Consider the following 14,126-nt stretch of genomic DNA (forward strand, 5'->3'; position numbering starts at 1 on the left):
AAATGCTCTCCATCCGACCTCACTGAGCTCGAGCTGTTTTGCAAGGAGGAATGGGAAAAAAATTCAGTCTCTCGATGTGCAAAACTGATAGAGACATACCCCAAGCGACTTACAGCTGTAATCGCAGCAAAAGGTGGCGCTACAAAGTATTAACTTAAAGGGGCTGAATAATTTTGCTCGCCCAATTTTTCAGTTTTTGATTTGTTAAAAAAGTTTGAAATATCCAATAAATGTCATTCCACTTCATGATTGTGTCCCACTTGTTGTTGATTCTTCACAAAAAGATACAGTTTTATATCTTTATGTTAGAAGCCTGAAATGTGGCAAAAGGTCGCAAAGTTCAAGGGGGCCGAATACTTTCGCAAGGCACTGTATATCATAAATAGTCCTACAGACAATTAGGCTACATAGATACAGACACACTACAGAGATACAGACCAAAAAATGCTCAACCTCCAGATGAGAATGAGTACAATTCTTTCAAGCTTGTTTAGCTGGTCTGTAGCTTTAGGCTATTCTTTAGATGCTGGTGAACCATAATGTGCAGGCATAATCAAAAAATGACACTGGACTAGCACACATGTGTCTATAGCTAGGTTTCCGTTCAATTTCATGTGAATATTCCAAAATATGTACAAAACAATACGCTGGACAACACGACTGTGACGATTTTTATTTATCGGACGTTTGAGAAATTTACCAGGCCATTCAGATCCGATTAAATAAAAGAGGGATATTGGCCAAATGAACCACATTTATGTGTCCTTAAAAACAGCCTATAACAAATTACAAAACCATTATTCCTTGGATTTTGATGAGAAGCCTATGCAAAACTTTATAGCCTATTTGTTTTGTGTTTTTTTAGGTTAAAGCAATATTTGTTCACCTCATGGTTCAAATGTCCAGATTCAAGCACTAAATGCCTCAGGGTATTGCATGCATAGGCCTATAGGCTTAGGTGTCAACTGTAGGATATTCTTATAAGAAATGGCCTACATAAAAGAAGAGAAGCTTAGGCCTAGTACCAGAGAGGTGAGAGATAGAGATACTGTATGCTGCCGGCATGCTACAACACCGATATGCATTTCTTTATGTCAGATGATTAGTGCGTCTGCTATACAGATACAGACATACAGAAGTAGGCTAATTTGTTAATTTTATATCAGAATATTTTGTATAAAGATAAGCATTATATTGTTATCAGCTTTATATAGTTTTGGGGGCCAAAAGCTGGCAATTAGGTCTACCAGCTAAGAGAAACCCTGGCACATTTTCCCATCATAGTTGTTTCCATCAAATGGACTTGTTGCAGATTAAAGTCTGTGCGTGAATATGTAAATCACATAAAAATAACGTTGAGGTACAAAATAATAAATACATGTTAAATATACTGTATACAGGGCCTCCCGGGTGGCGCAGTGGTCTAAGGCACTGCATCACATATTGCATCGATTCTGCGTTCAAGCCCAGGCTCTGTCACAGCCAGCTGCAACCGGGAGGTCCATGTTGCGACACACAATTGGCCCTGCGACGTCTGTGTTAGGGAGGGCTTGGCCAGCAGGGATACACCTGTCTCATCGCGCACTAGTGACTCCTGTGGCAAGCTGGGCACAGTGCAGGTCACCAGGTGTACAGTGTTTCCTCCAAGTCCATGTGAGAGTTACGGCAATGAGACAAGACTGTAACTACTGCCAATTGGATACCATGAAATTGTGAAGAAAAAAATGAGTAAAAAAAAAGTATAATAAAAATATACTGTATCCAATCAAATGGGTTTCCATTGCATTTTCAACTCTATTCTTGCTGATGGTTTTGTCACACTTTTTTATATAGGTGGGCTATGGCGAATATACCCACTCTTGCTTTAGTCAACAGTTTGCAGATACAGTGCAGGGAGGCTCACCATATAATGAGATTATTATGGACAAAAGTGCAAGACAATTTTTATTTGTCAAATGGCAGCCAAGCGTCGATCATTATTCACCAGAATAAGACCCTTGATATTAATGCTGAAATTATATTTTGGATGAATGTGTGCAGGCCTACAGGAGTCTTTTGAAGTAGTCTAATCAGATTAAAACATTGTGACTGGTAGTGTTAATGGGGCCTTTAAGAACAGGTGTATATATACTGAGATCCTGTGGCAGATCATGTGACACTTAGATTGCACACAGGTGGACTTTATTTAACTAATTATGTGACTTCTGAAGGTAATTGGTTGCACCAGATCTTATTAGGACTTCATAGCAAAGGTGAATACATATGCACGCACTACGTTTCCGTTTTTTTTTGTGTACGTTTTTGAAATAAGTAATTTTTTTCATTTCACTTCACCAATTTGGGCTATTTTGTGTATGTCCATTACATGAAATCCAAATAAAAATAAATTTAAATTACAGGTTGTAATGCAACAAAATAGGAAAAAAGGCATGGGGGATGAATTATTTCTGTATGCACTGTATGTACTCTCTATATATACATATTCTATTCTACTGTATTTTAGTCTATGCTGCTCTGACATTGCTCATCCAAATATTTAGATATTCTTAATTCCATTCCTTTACTTTAGATTGTGTGTATTGTTAGATATTACTTTTTAGATATTACTGCACTGTTGGAGCTAGAAACACAAGCATTTCGCTCCATCTGCTAAACACGTTTATGTGACAAATACAATTTGATCAGGTTGCCAGTTAAGCTGTCAGTAAGTTATTAGCAGTTGCTGGCTATTTAGTCCGTGTGAATTTTCCAATAACTTACTGACAGCTGAATGCCAATTAGGTTACACAAAATTCACAGCAACTTCCAAGCATTTAATTAACATTAACTTAATGTCAAATCCACAGTCATCTTAACAGTTCAGCGCTTTGATAACCACTATTCTTACAAAAGTTAGTCAGCTAACCGAGTTAAAATATGTTCTTAAACTATGAGAACATAGCAATCAAGCACTTAAACTTGTACAACACTTCAACCGACGGTTGGCACAAATGCACATATACTAGGTCATGCCCCAAATATGCTAATGAGCCCCAATGCACATGTACCCTAAAAGGAACCGACCAGTACCATATGAAGGTACCTTATGTGTACCTTTGACATTGCTGAAACATTCATGCACTTCCACCCAGTTCAAATTCCCAAAGCATGTATATACAGTCGTGTCCAAAAGTTTTGAGAATGACACAAATATTAATTTTCACAAAGTCTGCTGCCTCAGTTTGTATGATGGCAATTTGCATTTTCTCCAGAATGTTATGAAGAGTGATCAGATGAATTGCAATTAATTGCAAAGTCCCTTTTTGCCATGCAAATGAACCGAATCCCCAAAAAACATTTCAACTGCATTTCAGCCCTGCCACAAAAGGACCGGCTGACATCATGTCAGTGATTCTCTCGTTAACACAGGTGTGAGTGTTGATGGGGACGAGGCTGGAAATCACTCTGTCAAGAACTTCAAGGAGAGCAGTTCAATTGTTGTGAAGAAGGCTTCAGGGCGCCCAAAACAGTCCAGCAAGCGCCAGGACTGTCTCCTAAAGTTGATTCAGCTGCGGGATCGGGGCATCACCAGTACAGAGCTTGCTCAGGTATGGCAGCAGGCAGGTGTGAGTGCTTCTGCACGCACAGTGAGGCGAAGACATTTGAAGGATGGCCTGGTGTCAAGAAGGGCAGCAAAGAAGCCACTTCTCTCCAGGAAAAACATCAGGGACAGACTGATATTCTGCAAAAGGTACAGAGATTGGACTGCTGAGGACGGGGGTAAAGTCATTTTCTCTGATGAATCCCCTTTCAGTTTGTTTGGGGCATCCAGAAAAAGAGCGCTACCATCAGTCCTGTGTCATGCCAACAGTAAAGCATCCTGAGACCATTCATGTGTGGGGTTGCTTCTCAGCCAAGGGAGTGGGTTCACTCACAATTTTGCCTAAGAACATAGCCATGAATAAAGAATGATACCAACACATCCTCCGAGAGCAACTTCTCCATCCAGGAACAGTTTGGTGACGAACAATGCCTTTTCCAGCATGATGGAGCATCTTCCCATAAGGCAAAAGTGGCTCGGGGAACAAAACATCGATATTTTGGGTCCATGGCCAGGACACTACCCAGACCTTAAGCCCATTGAGAACTTGTTGTAAATCCTCAAGAGGCGGGTGGACAAACAAAAACCCACAAATTCGGACAAACTACAAGCATTGATTATGCAAGAATGGGCTGCTATCAGTCAGGATGTGGCCCAGAAGTTAATTGACAGCATTCCAGGGTGGATTGCAGAGGTCTTGAACAAGAACGGTAAACACTGCAAATATTGACTCTTTGCATCAACTTGGTATAATTGTCAATTAAAGCCTTTGACACTTATGAAATGCTTGTAATTATACTTCAGCATTCCATAGCAGCATACCACCCTGCATACCACTGCTGGCTTGCTTCTGAAGCTTAGCAGGGTTGGTCCTGGTCAGTCCCTGTTAGGGAGACCAGATGCTGCTGGAAGTGGTGTTGGAGGGCTAGTGGGAGGCACTCTTTCCTCTGGTCTAAAAAATATCCCAATTCCCCAGGGCAGTAATTGGGATACACTGCCCTGTTTAGGGTGCCGTCTTTTGGATGGGATGTTAAACGGGTGTCCTGGCATTAAAGATCCCATGGCACCTATATTGTAAGAGTAGGGGTGTTAACCCCGGTGTCCCGGCTAGAATTCCCAATCTGGCCCTCAAACCATCACGGTCACCTAATAATTCCCAGTTTACAATTGGCTCATTCATCCCCCTCCTCTCCCCTGTAACTATTCCCCAGGTTGTTGCTGTAAATGAGAATGTGTTCTCAGTCAACTTACCTGGTAAAATAATGGATAAATCAAAAAAAATAGTAACATCTGACAAAAATATCTAAAGACACTGAAGCAGCAAACTTTGTGGAAATTAATATTTGTGTCATTCTCAAACCTTTTGGCCACGACTGTACACTATATGTCCCTGAGCACAGATACATTTTTTTATGTGGTTGTTGTCAGACAATCTGACAATTATTGACTTGATTTTGGGCAACTTTACCAAAGTGCAGAAATGTATTATTGCCATTAAATTCTGCAACCTACTGTCCTTTTACAGCAATAACACCTTAATTCAGCTGTAAAAAGGGTTGGGCCAGTAAACGAAAGGTCGCTGGTTCAAATCCCAGAGCCGGCTAGGTGAAAAATCTGTTGATGTGCAATGGAGCAAGGCACCAAATATCGATCGATAAGATAAGAGTGTTTGCTAAATGACTAAAATGTAAAATTCTGTAACTTGTTTCACTGCAACCTGTACTGTACCGTAAAATTACAGGAGCTTTTTAACAGTGTAGCATTTAATTTGCATAAAAGGAAAACCTGGTGGAGTGGGAAACAACAGGATGGTTTTTCAGAACCATCACAGTAGTAAAGAATCATTCCTGATATGCTCCCCCAAAAATGGTTACATATCACCATCACCCCTGAAAAATAACCCTCAATAACCTTTTTTTTGTTGTTTTGTTTGCTGGTCCAGCATGGTCCGGTCATGCTGGTCTGCAAAACCACACCCATCATTGTCATATTTTCCAACATGCTCTATTGCAGTTTGATTTTTATAATTGTTTGTTTCAATATCTATTATTGCATTTACTTATTTTGCATGTATTAATCCATCATTCATCCCCCCTCCTTTCCCCTGTAACTTCCCCCAAATTTTTGAAACTAATCCAAAAAGGACAACCCTTTTTGCACCCATTCCTGAAATGGTTATTGGAGGTTGGATGATTTAGGTAGTCTCATTCATTCTTCTTTCTGACCCTGGTAGTCATTCTGATGCTTGTGATCAGTGTCCAAAACACAGCGAAGGCTGGTCAAAGAAATCATAACAAGTGAAAACACAATGCTGGTCACCAGCAAAAACACAACAAAGGCTGGTCTGTGCTGTATTTTTTTCATCAGGGCTCTCTCTTTCTCCCTTATTCATTCCCCAGTCCTACCCCACTCTCCATACCTCCCTTCCTCCATCCCTCATCTTTAACCAACCTTGGCTGCTACAGTGTGTCAGACTGCCAGGCAACCTCTAGCCCGATGCAAGAATAGTGGAGGAGCCGCATGCTGCAGGTCAACCTCTCTCCCTCTCCGGAGAGGCCGCACTAGCGCTGACGTGCTAACACGCTGAAAAAGACAGTTGTTCATCATTTAAATCATTTGTGTCCTGTGCCCCCACCTCAAAGTTGAGTTGTCCAGTTAGCCCCTCACCGCCTTTGGCTCTGCCACCAAAGTTCTGCCCTTGTGCCACTTCTGACCGCCCACTTTGTGCCCTCTATCCCACTAATGCAGACCCGTTCTGGGCTTCTTCTCACACCCACACTGTCTCATCGGCAATCACACAGGGCACAGAGATATCATAAGTTAACCTCGATAGGAGACAGAGACTGAGAAGGAGAGAAAGAGAGAGTGAGATGGATGGGAGAGAGAGAGAGAGGAAAAGAGAGAGAGACAGAGATGAAGAGGAAAAGAGAGGAAGAGAGAGAAACGGAGCCTGATATGGAGAGTAAAAGATGGAAATACGGCAAGAGAGAGTGACTGAGAAAGAGATGGAAGAGAAAGAGAGAGAAGTAGAGATGAAGAGGGAGAGGGAGAGAGAGAGAGCGAGAGAAGCAAGAAAGAGGGCAAAAGAGAGAGTTCCAGAATAGCAGCAATAAATGCTAAAACAGGACTCCTCTGCCATGGCATAGTTAAGCATTAAGGCCCAAGGGGGTGTGGTATATGGGGACTTATTTAGCACGACGCAACCCGGAGTGCCTGGATACAGCCCTTAGCCAGGGTATATTGGCCATATACAACAAACCCCCGAGGTGCCTTATTGCTATTGTAAATGGGTTACCAACGTAATTAGCGCAGTAAAAATAAATGTTTTGTCATTCCCGTGGTAAACAATCTGACATACCATGGCTGTCAGCCAATCAACATTCAAGGCTCGAACCACCCAGTTTATAATCACCCTGTTTCAATGGTTGATGCACCATGACCGAGAACTGCTCAATGGGCGCCAGAGCGCGTCTCTCAAGTGCTTCCCCTGCCTTCGCCCACAACAACAACAACACACACACACACACACACACACACACACACACACACACACACACACACACACACACACACACACACACACACACACACACAGCTAGCGGCAGTCGAGTGTGGAGCATTATACCCCCCCCCCCCCTTCTGCACCTTCTCTCCTCTACCATTCACACTGTGAAGTTCACATCAGGTTAGAGGTTTGTCATGCGCCGTGGTGCCTGTGTAAAGCCGAACACCTCTCAAGTTCCCTCTGCCACGTGGTAGCTGTCAGGGGCCTTGTCACTCCAGATCTGCCCCAGAACGGGCCCTGGGACGCGGAGATGCTATACCACTGCCTCTCACTAGTTTTGGTGGCTAGCCTGCACTAACGTGCTAATATGCTATACTAATTTACTCTGTGGCAATGGGGTTGCCTTCAATGGGAGCGGTCTGATTTTAGAGGAAAGGATACGTTTGGGGTCTATATCGGTGTTTACATTGTGCTGCCCTAATTTTTTCTCTCTTTGTGGGTTTCTGAGTAGTCCTTAGTATTTTTATTTTCTTTCTCTTTCATTTCTTCTTCCCCCTCCATCAACTGCTATTTCTCTCTCCTCATCTCTGTCCCCTCTCTTCCCCACCTCCCTCCTGTCTCCCTTCACTTGTCCTGGCTGAGGTTACATGAAAAAATTGCACGCAATCTTGATCGCCTTCTGTGAAGAGCCTTGTAGGCCTTGATAAGTCAGACATCTTCGGTCCTAGTTCTTGAGGCCATGGTGTTTACTAGGGTTCTCTTGTACCTGTCACTTCATTCAGTGTTTCTCAATCTACTAGGTGTGTACTGTGCACATGTTTGTTCTAGCCAACACTATTTTTTTTTATGTATTTAACCTTTCTTTAACTAGGCAAGTCACTGGCACACCTAGGCAGACACACACACATGTAGGAGAGTTAAAAAGGTTATTCCATCAAACTTCAAATTATTAGAATAATACACAAAGCAGAACAAAACAACCAGGTTGAGGGTCAGTGGCCAAAGCCCGAGAACAGGAATATTCCAAGTTCAGACAGAAGGGGGAGTCAGATCGCTATGATCGCCAGGAACTTTACTTTTGGTGTCTATTTTTAATTGTTGCGCTACTGGTGCTGCCTGTTGATGTTAGGTAGGCAACTACAGTAAATGAATGTTAACATATTCGGCTTGTGTTTCATTAAATGTATTTTATTTCATCTGGGTGCTTGCGTCACCTACTAACACCCTGGTACTAACCGTAGCTCCCGTTCTCCTCGGTCCAAGAAAACACAGAGATAAAGGTATGTCCATAACGTGAAATAAGTAAAACATCCCAAGATTAATGCTTTAGGTATTGTTATAAGGGACTGTGAGACTATTGACACATGTAACTTTCAGAGTTGTATTGTTATTAATATAGTTTACAGAGTGCTAAAAGTGCTGCTGTTGCTAGCTAGCATGCTAGCATGCCTTTCTATGATGCTGAAGGTTAGCAGAGCTGTCGACTGGTGCTGGCATTGCATTATGGGAGATGTAGTTTGGGCCCTCTAAGGTCTGAATGGGATAGAGGCGATTTCACGTTGTAACTTGTTTGTGTTGCAGTGTTTTTGGACATGAGTTGTTGTATTTTGGTACTGTCAACACTGAAAGCACCTAGCAATGTATTGGAGATGTGAGACAGGATATGTGTTTTACCTTTCTTCATGCTCCCGAATAGACAAACTTGTCAGATGGTGCATTAAAGACTGATGTGTTCCTGTCCTGTCTTTTACAATACTATTGCAGATAAACATTAAAGCCTTGGGCCGTCTACCAACTGTAACATACAGCAAAGCCGTTCGAAACTAAGAAATCATTATTTTTTTACAAGAATGCCTTCCAAAACAGGAACTTTCATGAACCTTAACAAATAGTATTTGTTAATTCGTATGTGAACTTATGAGCCTGTAAAATTGACCCTTTGTCTTTTTCCTTATGTGTTGACGCAGCCCCTGCCAATGCCAAGATCGTGCACGAGGGCCAGGCGTGTGTGGTGAAGGACGACAACATCAGTGAGAGGATCTACACCATCAGAGAGGGAGACCACCTGATGCTCAAATGTCTGGTCAAAGGACACCCACGACCACAGGTAACACGACATAACACGACTTTGTGACTCAGTTGGTAGAGCATGGGGCTTGCAATTCCAGTAGAGCATGAGGCTTGCAGTGCCATGACCCTCACTCGCTCTCTCTCTATCTCTTTCTCTCAGACCTCGCGTTGGTCAAGGCTACAGGGGAAAGTTCTGGTGTGAGCTGTTTTGAGATCTCTTTTGAGCGAGTGCTAATGCAGATCACGTTGACCATAGGCTGTGTGTGTGTATGAGTGTGTGAGATGTGAGAAAATAAGTGCGCTCCCCCAGGGTACCCACCTGTCTGGTTGCATTAGGTCACCATGAATAAAACAGGGGCATGTGTCTGTGCCAATTTGACTGTGCCCAGGTGTTCTCTGCCTACGTCAACTACTAACCAAAACTGTCTCAGAAGATTCCTCTGTGCCCGATTCCCTGAGTATTCTAACCCCCCACCAACACCAACATTTGAACACACACTTCATTAATACACACACACACACACACACACACACACACACACACGCACGCACGCACGCACGCACGCACACGCACACACAGACACAGAGCTCCTGTGATGTGCTCTCTCAAAGGCACAAGATTGTACCTAGTAGAATAGTTAGGGACTGATGCAATTTGTCTTTCTGCCAATTCAATGTCAATTCAAGGTGTTTTATTAGCATTAAATACATCTGTAAATGTTGTGTAAGCATTCAAAAACCACAGTTTTAGAACTTAATTCACACTTGCATCTTTCTTTTTCTTTCTCTCTGGCACACTGTGGTATTTCAGCCAATAGATAAGGGAGTTCATCAAAATATATATATTTTTTTAATTCTTTGTGGATCTGTGTAATCTGAGGGAAATGTGTGTCTAATATGGTCATACATTTGGCAGGAGGTTAGGCAGTGCAGCTCAGTTTCCACCTCATTTTGTGGGCAATGTGCACATAGCCTGTCTTGAGAGCCAAGTCTGCCTACGGTGGCCTTTCTCAATAGCAAGGCTATGCTCACTGAGTCTGTACACAGGCAAATCTTTCCTTAAGTTTGGGTCAGTCGCAGTGGTCAGGTATTCTGCCACTGTGTACTCTATGTTTAGGGCCAAATAGCATTATATTTTCTACATTTTTTTGTTAATTACTTGACGCATTGGAAATAATAATCTTTTTGTTTTCTCATTTGGTTGGGTCTATTTGTGTTACTGTCCTGGTGCTCTGTCGGGTCTGTTTGTGTTTGTGAACAGAGCCCCAGGACCAGCTTGTTAACAGCACGTCAGAAATCAGCTCCGTGTAATTGAAGAATCCATAGACTCTAACCACTTCTGGGAAAATTGGAAAACACACAAAAAAAAACAACAACACAGAGAGTTATCTATCCAAACCTTTTTGGACCTATAACAAAGAAAAACAGCCAAAACATATACCTGATCAGATACAAATCTTAGACTCAATGACTCAATGACTAAAGACTACCAGAATCCATTGGAAACTCAAACTACATTGGATGTACTACAGGACAAAATACAAAACCTCCATCCCAAACCCAGGGGCTATGGTGTTGATGGTGTTGTGTCTTTGGCTATGCCGGAATAAGTGATATGACATGCTATTCTATAAAATAATTTCTCCGTAATTAATAATACCTGATTGAGCTAATCATGTAAATGTAATTAACTAGAGAGTCAGGGCACCACAAAATAATATTTATAAAGCTGTTATCTTCCAAATAAACTCTTAAAGACCTAGTAATATTTTACATCAATAGCAGTCAATATTAATCGTCACCTTAATTCAATCTCATCTGAAAGTTGTAAATTCTTGGTTATCTTGACGAACCCTGGCTAACAAGTTGAATCAGCAATACAAAATTGGGTTTCATTATTTATTTACTAAATACCTAACTAATCACACAGAATTACATATACACAGAATTAATCATACCTTGATTACAAATTAGACTCCGCCTGTCCAGAGCCGCCAGAGTATCCCGCCTGTCCAGAGCCGCCGGAGTTTCCCGCCTGTCCGGCGCCGCCGGAGTCCCCCGCGTGTCCGGCGGCGCCGGAGTCCCCCGCCTGTCCGGCGCCGCCGGAATCCCCCGTCCATTCGGGACCCATGTCTAGGGTTCCCAGTCCAAGGTCGGTGGCGAGGGTCGCCGCTTTTCTGTCCCTGATTGAGAACCATATTTAGGTAGCCTGGGTTTCACTGTTGGTTTGTGGGTGTTTGTTTCCGTGTCTGTGTTTGTTAGCCACACGGTACTGTTTCGGTTTTCGTTCATATTCACATTTATTGTTTTGTATTTCTTAGTGTTCAGTTTATGTTTTATAATAAACGATATGGACACTTACCACGCTGCGTTTTGGTCTGATCCCTGCTACACCTCTTCAGACGAAGAGGAAATCTGCCGTTACACCGACCTATAAATAATTGACTATTTTTGACTGGCATCATATTGACACTTATATTCATTATAATGGCATTGTGGATTTTGTGTTTATTTCACTATTTATCAAGCACACTTGGTGCTTCTAATGATGTTTAGGCTACTGATGCTTTCATTTTGACCGCGAGTCTTGCTGATGTATGTCTTGGTGGTTGGGGAATTACATTTTTTTTTTTATGTCCTCATAAAAATAAGTTGTTACTATGTTCCAACACATACTCTTTCTGTTTCTGTCACGCCCGGATCTGTTTCACCTGTTCCTGTGATTGTCTCCACCCCCTCCAGGTGTCGCTTATTTTCCCCAGTGTATTTATGCCTGTGTTTCCTGTCTCTTTGTGCCAGTTTGTCTTGTATGTTTAGTCAAGTCAACCAGCGTGTTTTTCCCGTACTCCTTTTGCTATTCTCCTTTTTCTAGTCCTCCCAGTTTTGACCCTTGCCTTTTTCTGGACTATGTACCTGCCTGCCTGACCATTCTGCCTGCTTTGACCCACAAATGATTGGCTGGCAGCCTGTCTGCCACTCTGTACCTCCTGGACTCTGGTTTTGCCTGTCCACGACCATTCTCTTGCCTACCCCTTTGGATTAATAAACATTGTAAGACTCCAACCATCTGCCTCCTGTGTCTGCATCTGGGTCTTGCCTTGTGCCTTGATAGTTTCATAGTTCTAACAAAGGCACTCCACAAATAAAATGTATTGATTATTTTTGCGATGTCAAAAATTAAATTGCACTATTAGAATGTTGCAGTCAAAATGAATACTCATTAGTTCGAAGACGCCCAGAAGTTTTAGTGTTAAAGGCTCATTTTAACATGTACACTACACTCTCTTTTCACAATATCGTGCCATCCTGAGCCTTAATGTGCTGGCTGATGTATTTTTTTTTCTTCTAATTTTCGTTTCCAGCACAGATATAGAAACTATTGTGGATGTGTAACCAGGCCAACGCAGTATAGCCTGGCTCTGCTCAGTAGGCATAAAGTAATAGGGATTTTAGAGTGCTTTTTGTTAGTAGTGCTGAGGATAAAAACATCATACTTCAGGTTGTTGTATAAGATGGAGCTTTTTCCTTTCATTACTGATATAAAAACGACTCCCTGCTGCACACAAATTACTCCTTCATGCATTTTTTCCGTTGATGCTTTGGTCAAGTCAACCTTCCTTGAGACATTTCTCTTCCTCAAGCAGTGCACTTTTATCTATTTATTTTCCCATGCAGTCCCATCACTAACATGTTATGGTATACTCGTTAATTTTTCATTTGAACTCAAAGACTTTGATTTTCTCTTTCCGTGTCAATGTTTCACTTTCATCTGATTTTAGCCAGCTGTGCTTCGCATCTTAACACCACTCGGACTTGGCCGGATGTCTCCAGAATGTGATCAGTGAATTTAAGTAGATCATGGCTGATCTAGGATTGCTGATCTAAGATCAACTTAGCCTTTTTAGTCATAATGAGTAAGAGTGCATGGACAGGGGGATCTGTATCATGCGTCTCAGAGTAGGGGTGCTGATCTAGGGTCAGTTTTTCCTTTTAGATCAACAATAATATATTTAGACATGGACGGGGGGACCTGATCTTAGATCACACCTACTCTGAGACGCTTTGTGAATACAGACCCCGGGAATGTTCTTTAGAAGGTCATTGTGCAGTTTAGGATAACTTACCCTAAATTCCGGGTAACTTACCCAAAATCCTGGATGGAAGATTCATGGAATTTTGAGGGAATAAGCAGGACATCTGGGAATCCTCCAACCAGGATTTCTGGAAAACTGAAGAATTTGGGAAGTTACTGTAATTTTGCAACCCTAGTTCAGTTAAGGTCAGTTCACACAGCCCATCTGAGAAAATGTTGAGTCATCTCAACTGAATGTCCAGCGTGTTCAGTGGCACAGTGTTGATGTGGATCGAGGTAGACAAATGCTGCTGAGAGAAATATAGAGCTGGATGGGTTGTTGGGTCACATGTCAGAGTTCAAATGACTAGACAACGGTGGGGACTTAAGGAGACTGTAAAGACAGCAGTTGCATTTCCTCAACCATGTGAGAATGAGACGCTTGTGTGTGAGAGGGAGAGGGAGAGGGAGAGGGAGAGGGAGAGAGAGAGAGAGGGGGGGGAGTGTGTGTGTTTGAGAGAAAAGAAAGTGAAAAACCTTCGTGTGTGTGTTTGTGTGAGTGTCTGTGAAATAATAAACAGACAGAAAGAGAAAAATGTAGGTAAAGAGCACTGTGTTCATCAAGGCTTGTATATTTTTGCTTTCCCTTGACCTGATCTGTCTGCTATCCTGGTAACCAGGCAATGGCAATCAGCTGGCCTTCTCACAAGCAAAGTAGTGATACATAGACTACTGCACACAAACGGCATGTGTGTTTATGAAGGTCTTAGGTATCATTACAATATGTTTTATTGTATTTTTTATAAGACAACAAGAACAAAAATAATTTGTTCAATAATGTTTATTTAGGAGTGCCTTTGTTACCACTTACCACTATGAAACTGAACGCGGTAACAGCT

The 14,126-nt window shown here is 42.1% G+C and overlaps 1 protein-coding gene across 1 annotated transcript in view; it reads left to right on the forward strand.

Moving 5' to 3' along the window:
• LOC110505249 (MAM domain-containing glycosylphosphatidylinositol anchor protein 1-like) overlaps window positions 1–14,126 on the forward strand; it is a 297,185-nt gene that overhangs the window by 73,472 nt on the left and 209,587 nt on the right. Inside the window, exon 2 of the mRNA XM_036962249.1 lies at window positions 9,053–9,192. Within this exon, the coding sequence (XP_036818144.1) occupies window positions 9,053–9,192 (140 nt within the window). The remainder of the gene's footprint in view (window positions 1–9,052; window positions 9,193–14,126) is intronic.

The sequence above is a fragment of the Oncorhynchus mykiss genome, chromosome 25 (genome assembly GCF_013265735.2).
Source record: "Oncorhynchus mykiss isolate Arlee chromosome 25, USDA_OmykA_1.1, whole genome shotgun sequence".
NCBI lineage: Eukaryota > Metazoa > Chordata > Actinopteri > Salmoniformes > Salmonidae > Oncorhynchus > Oncorhynchus mykiss.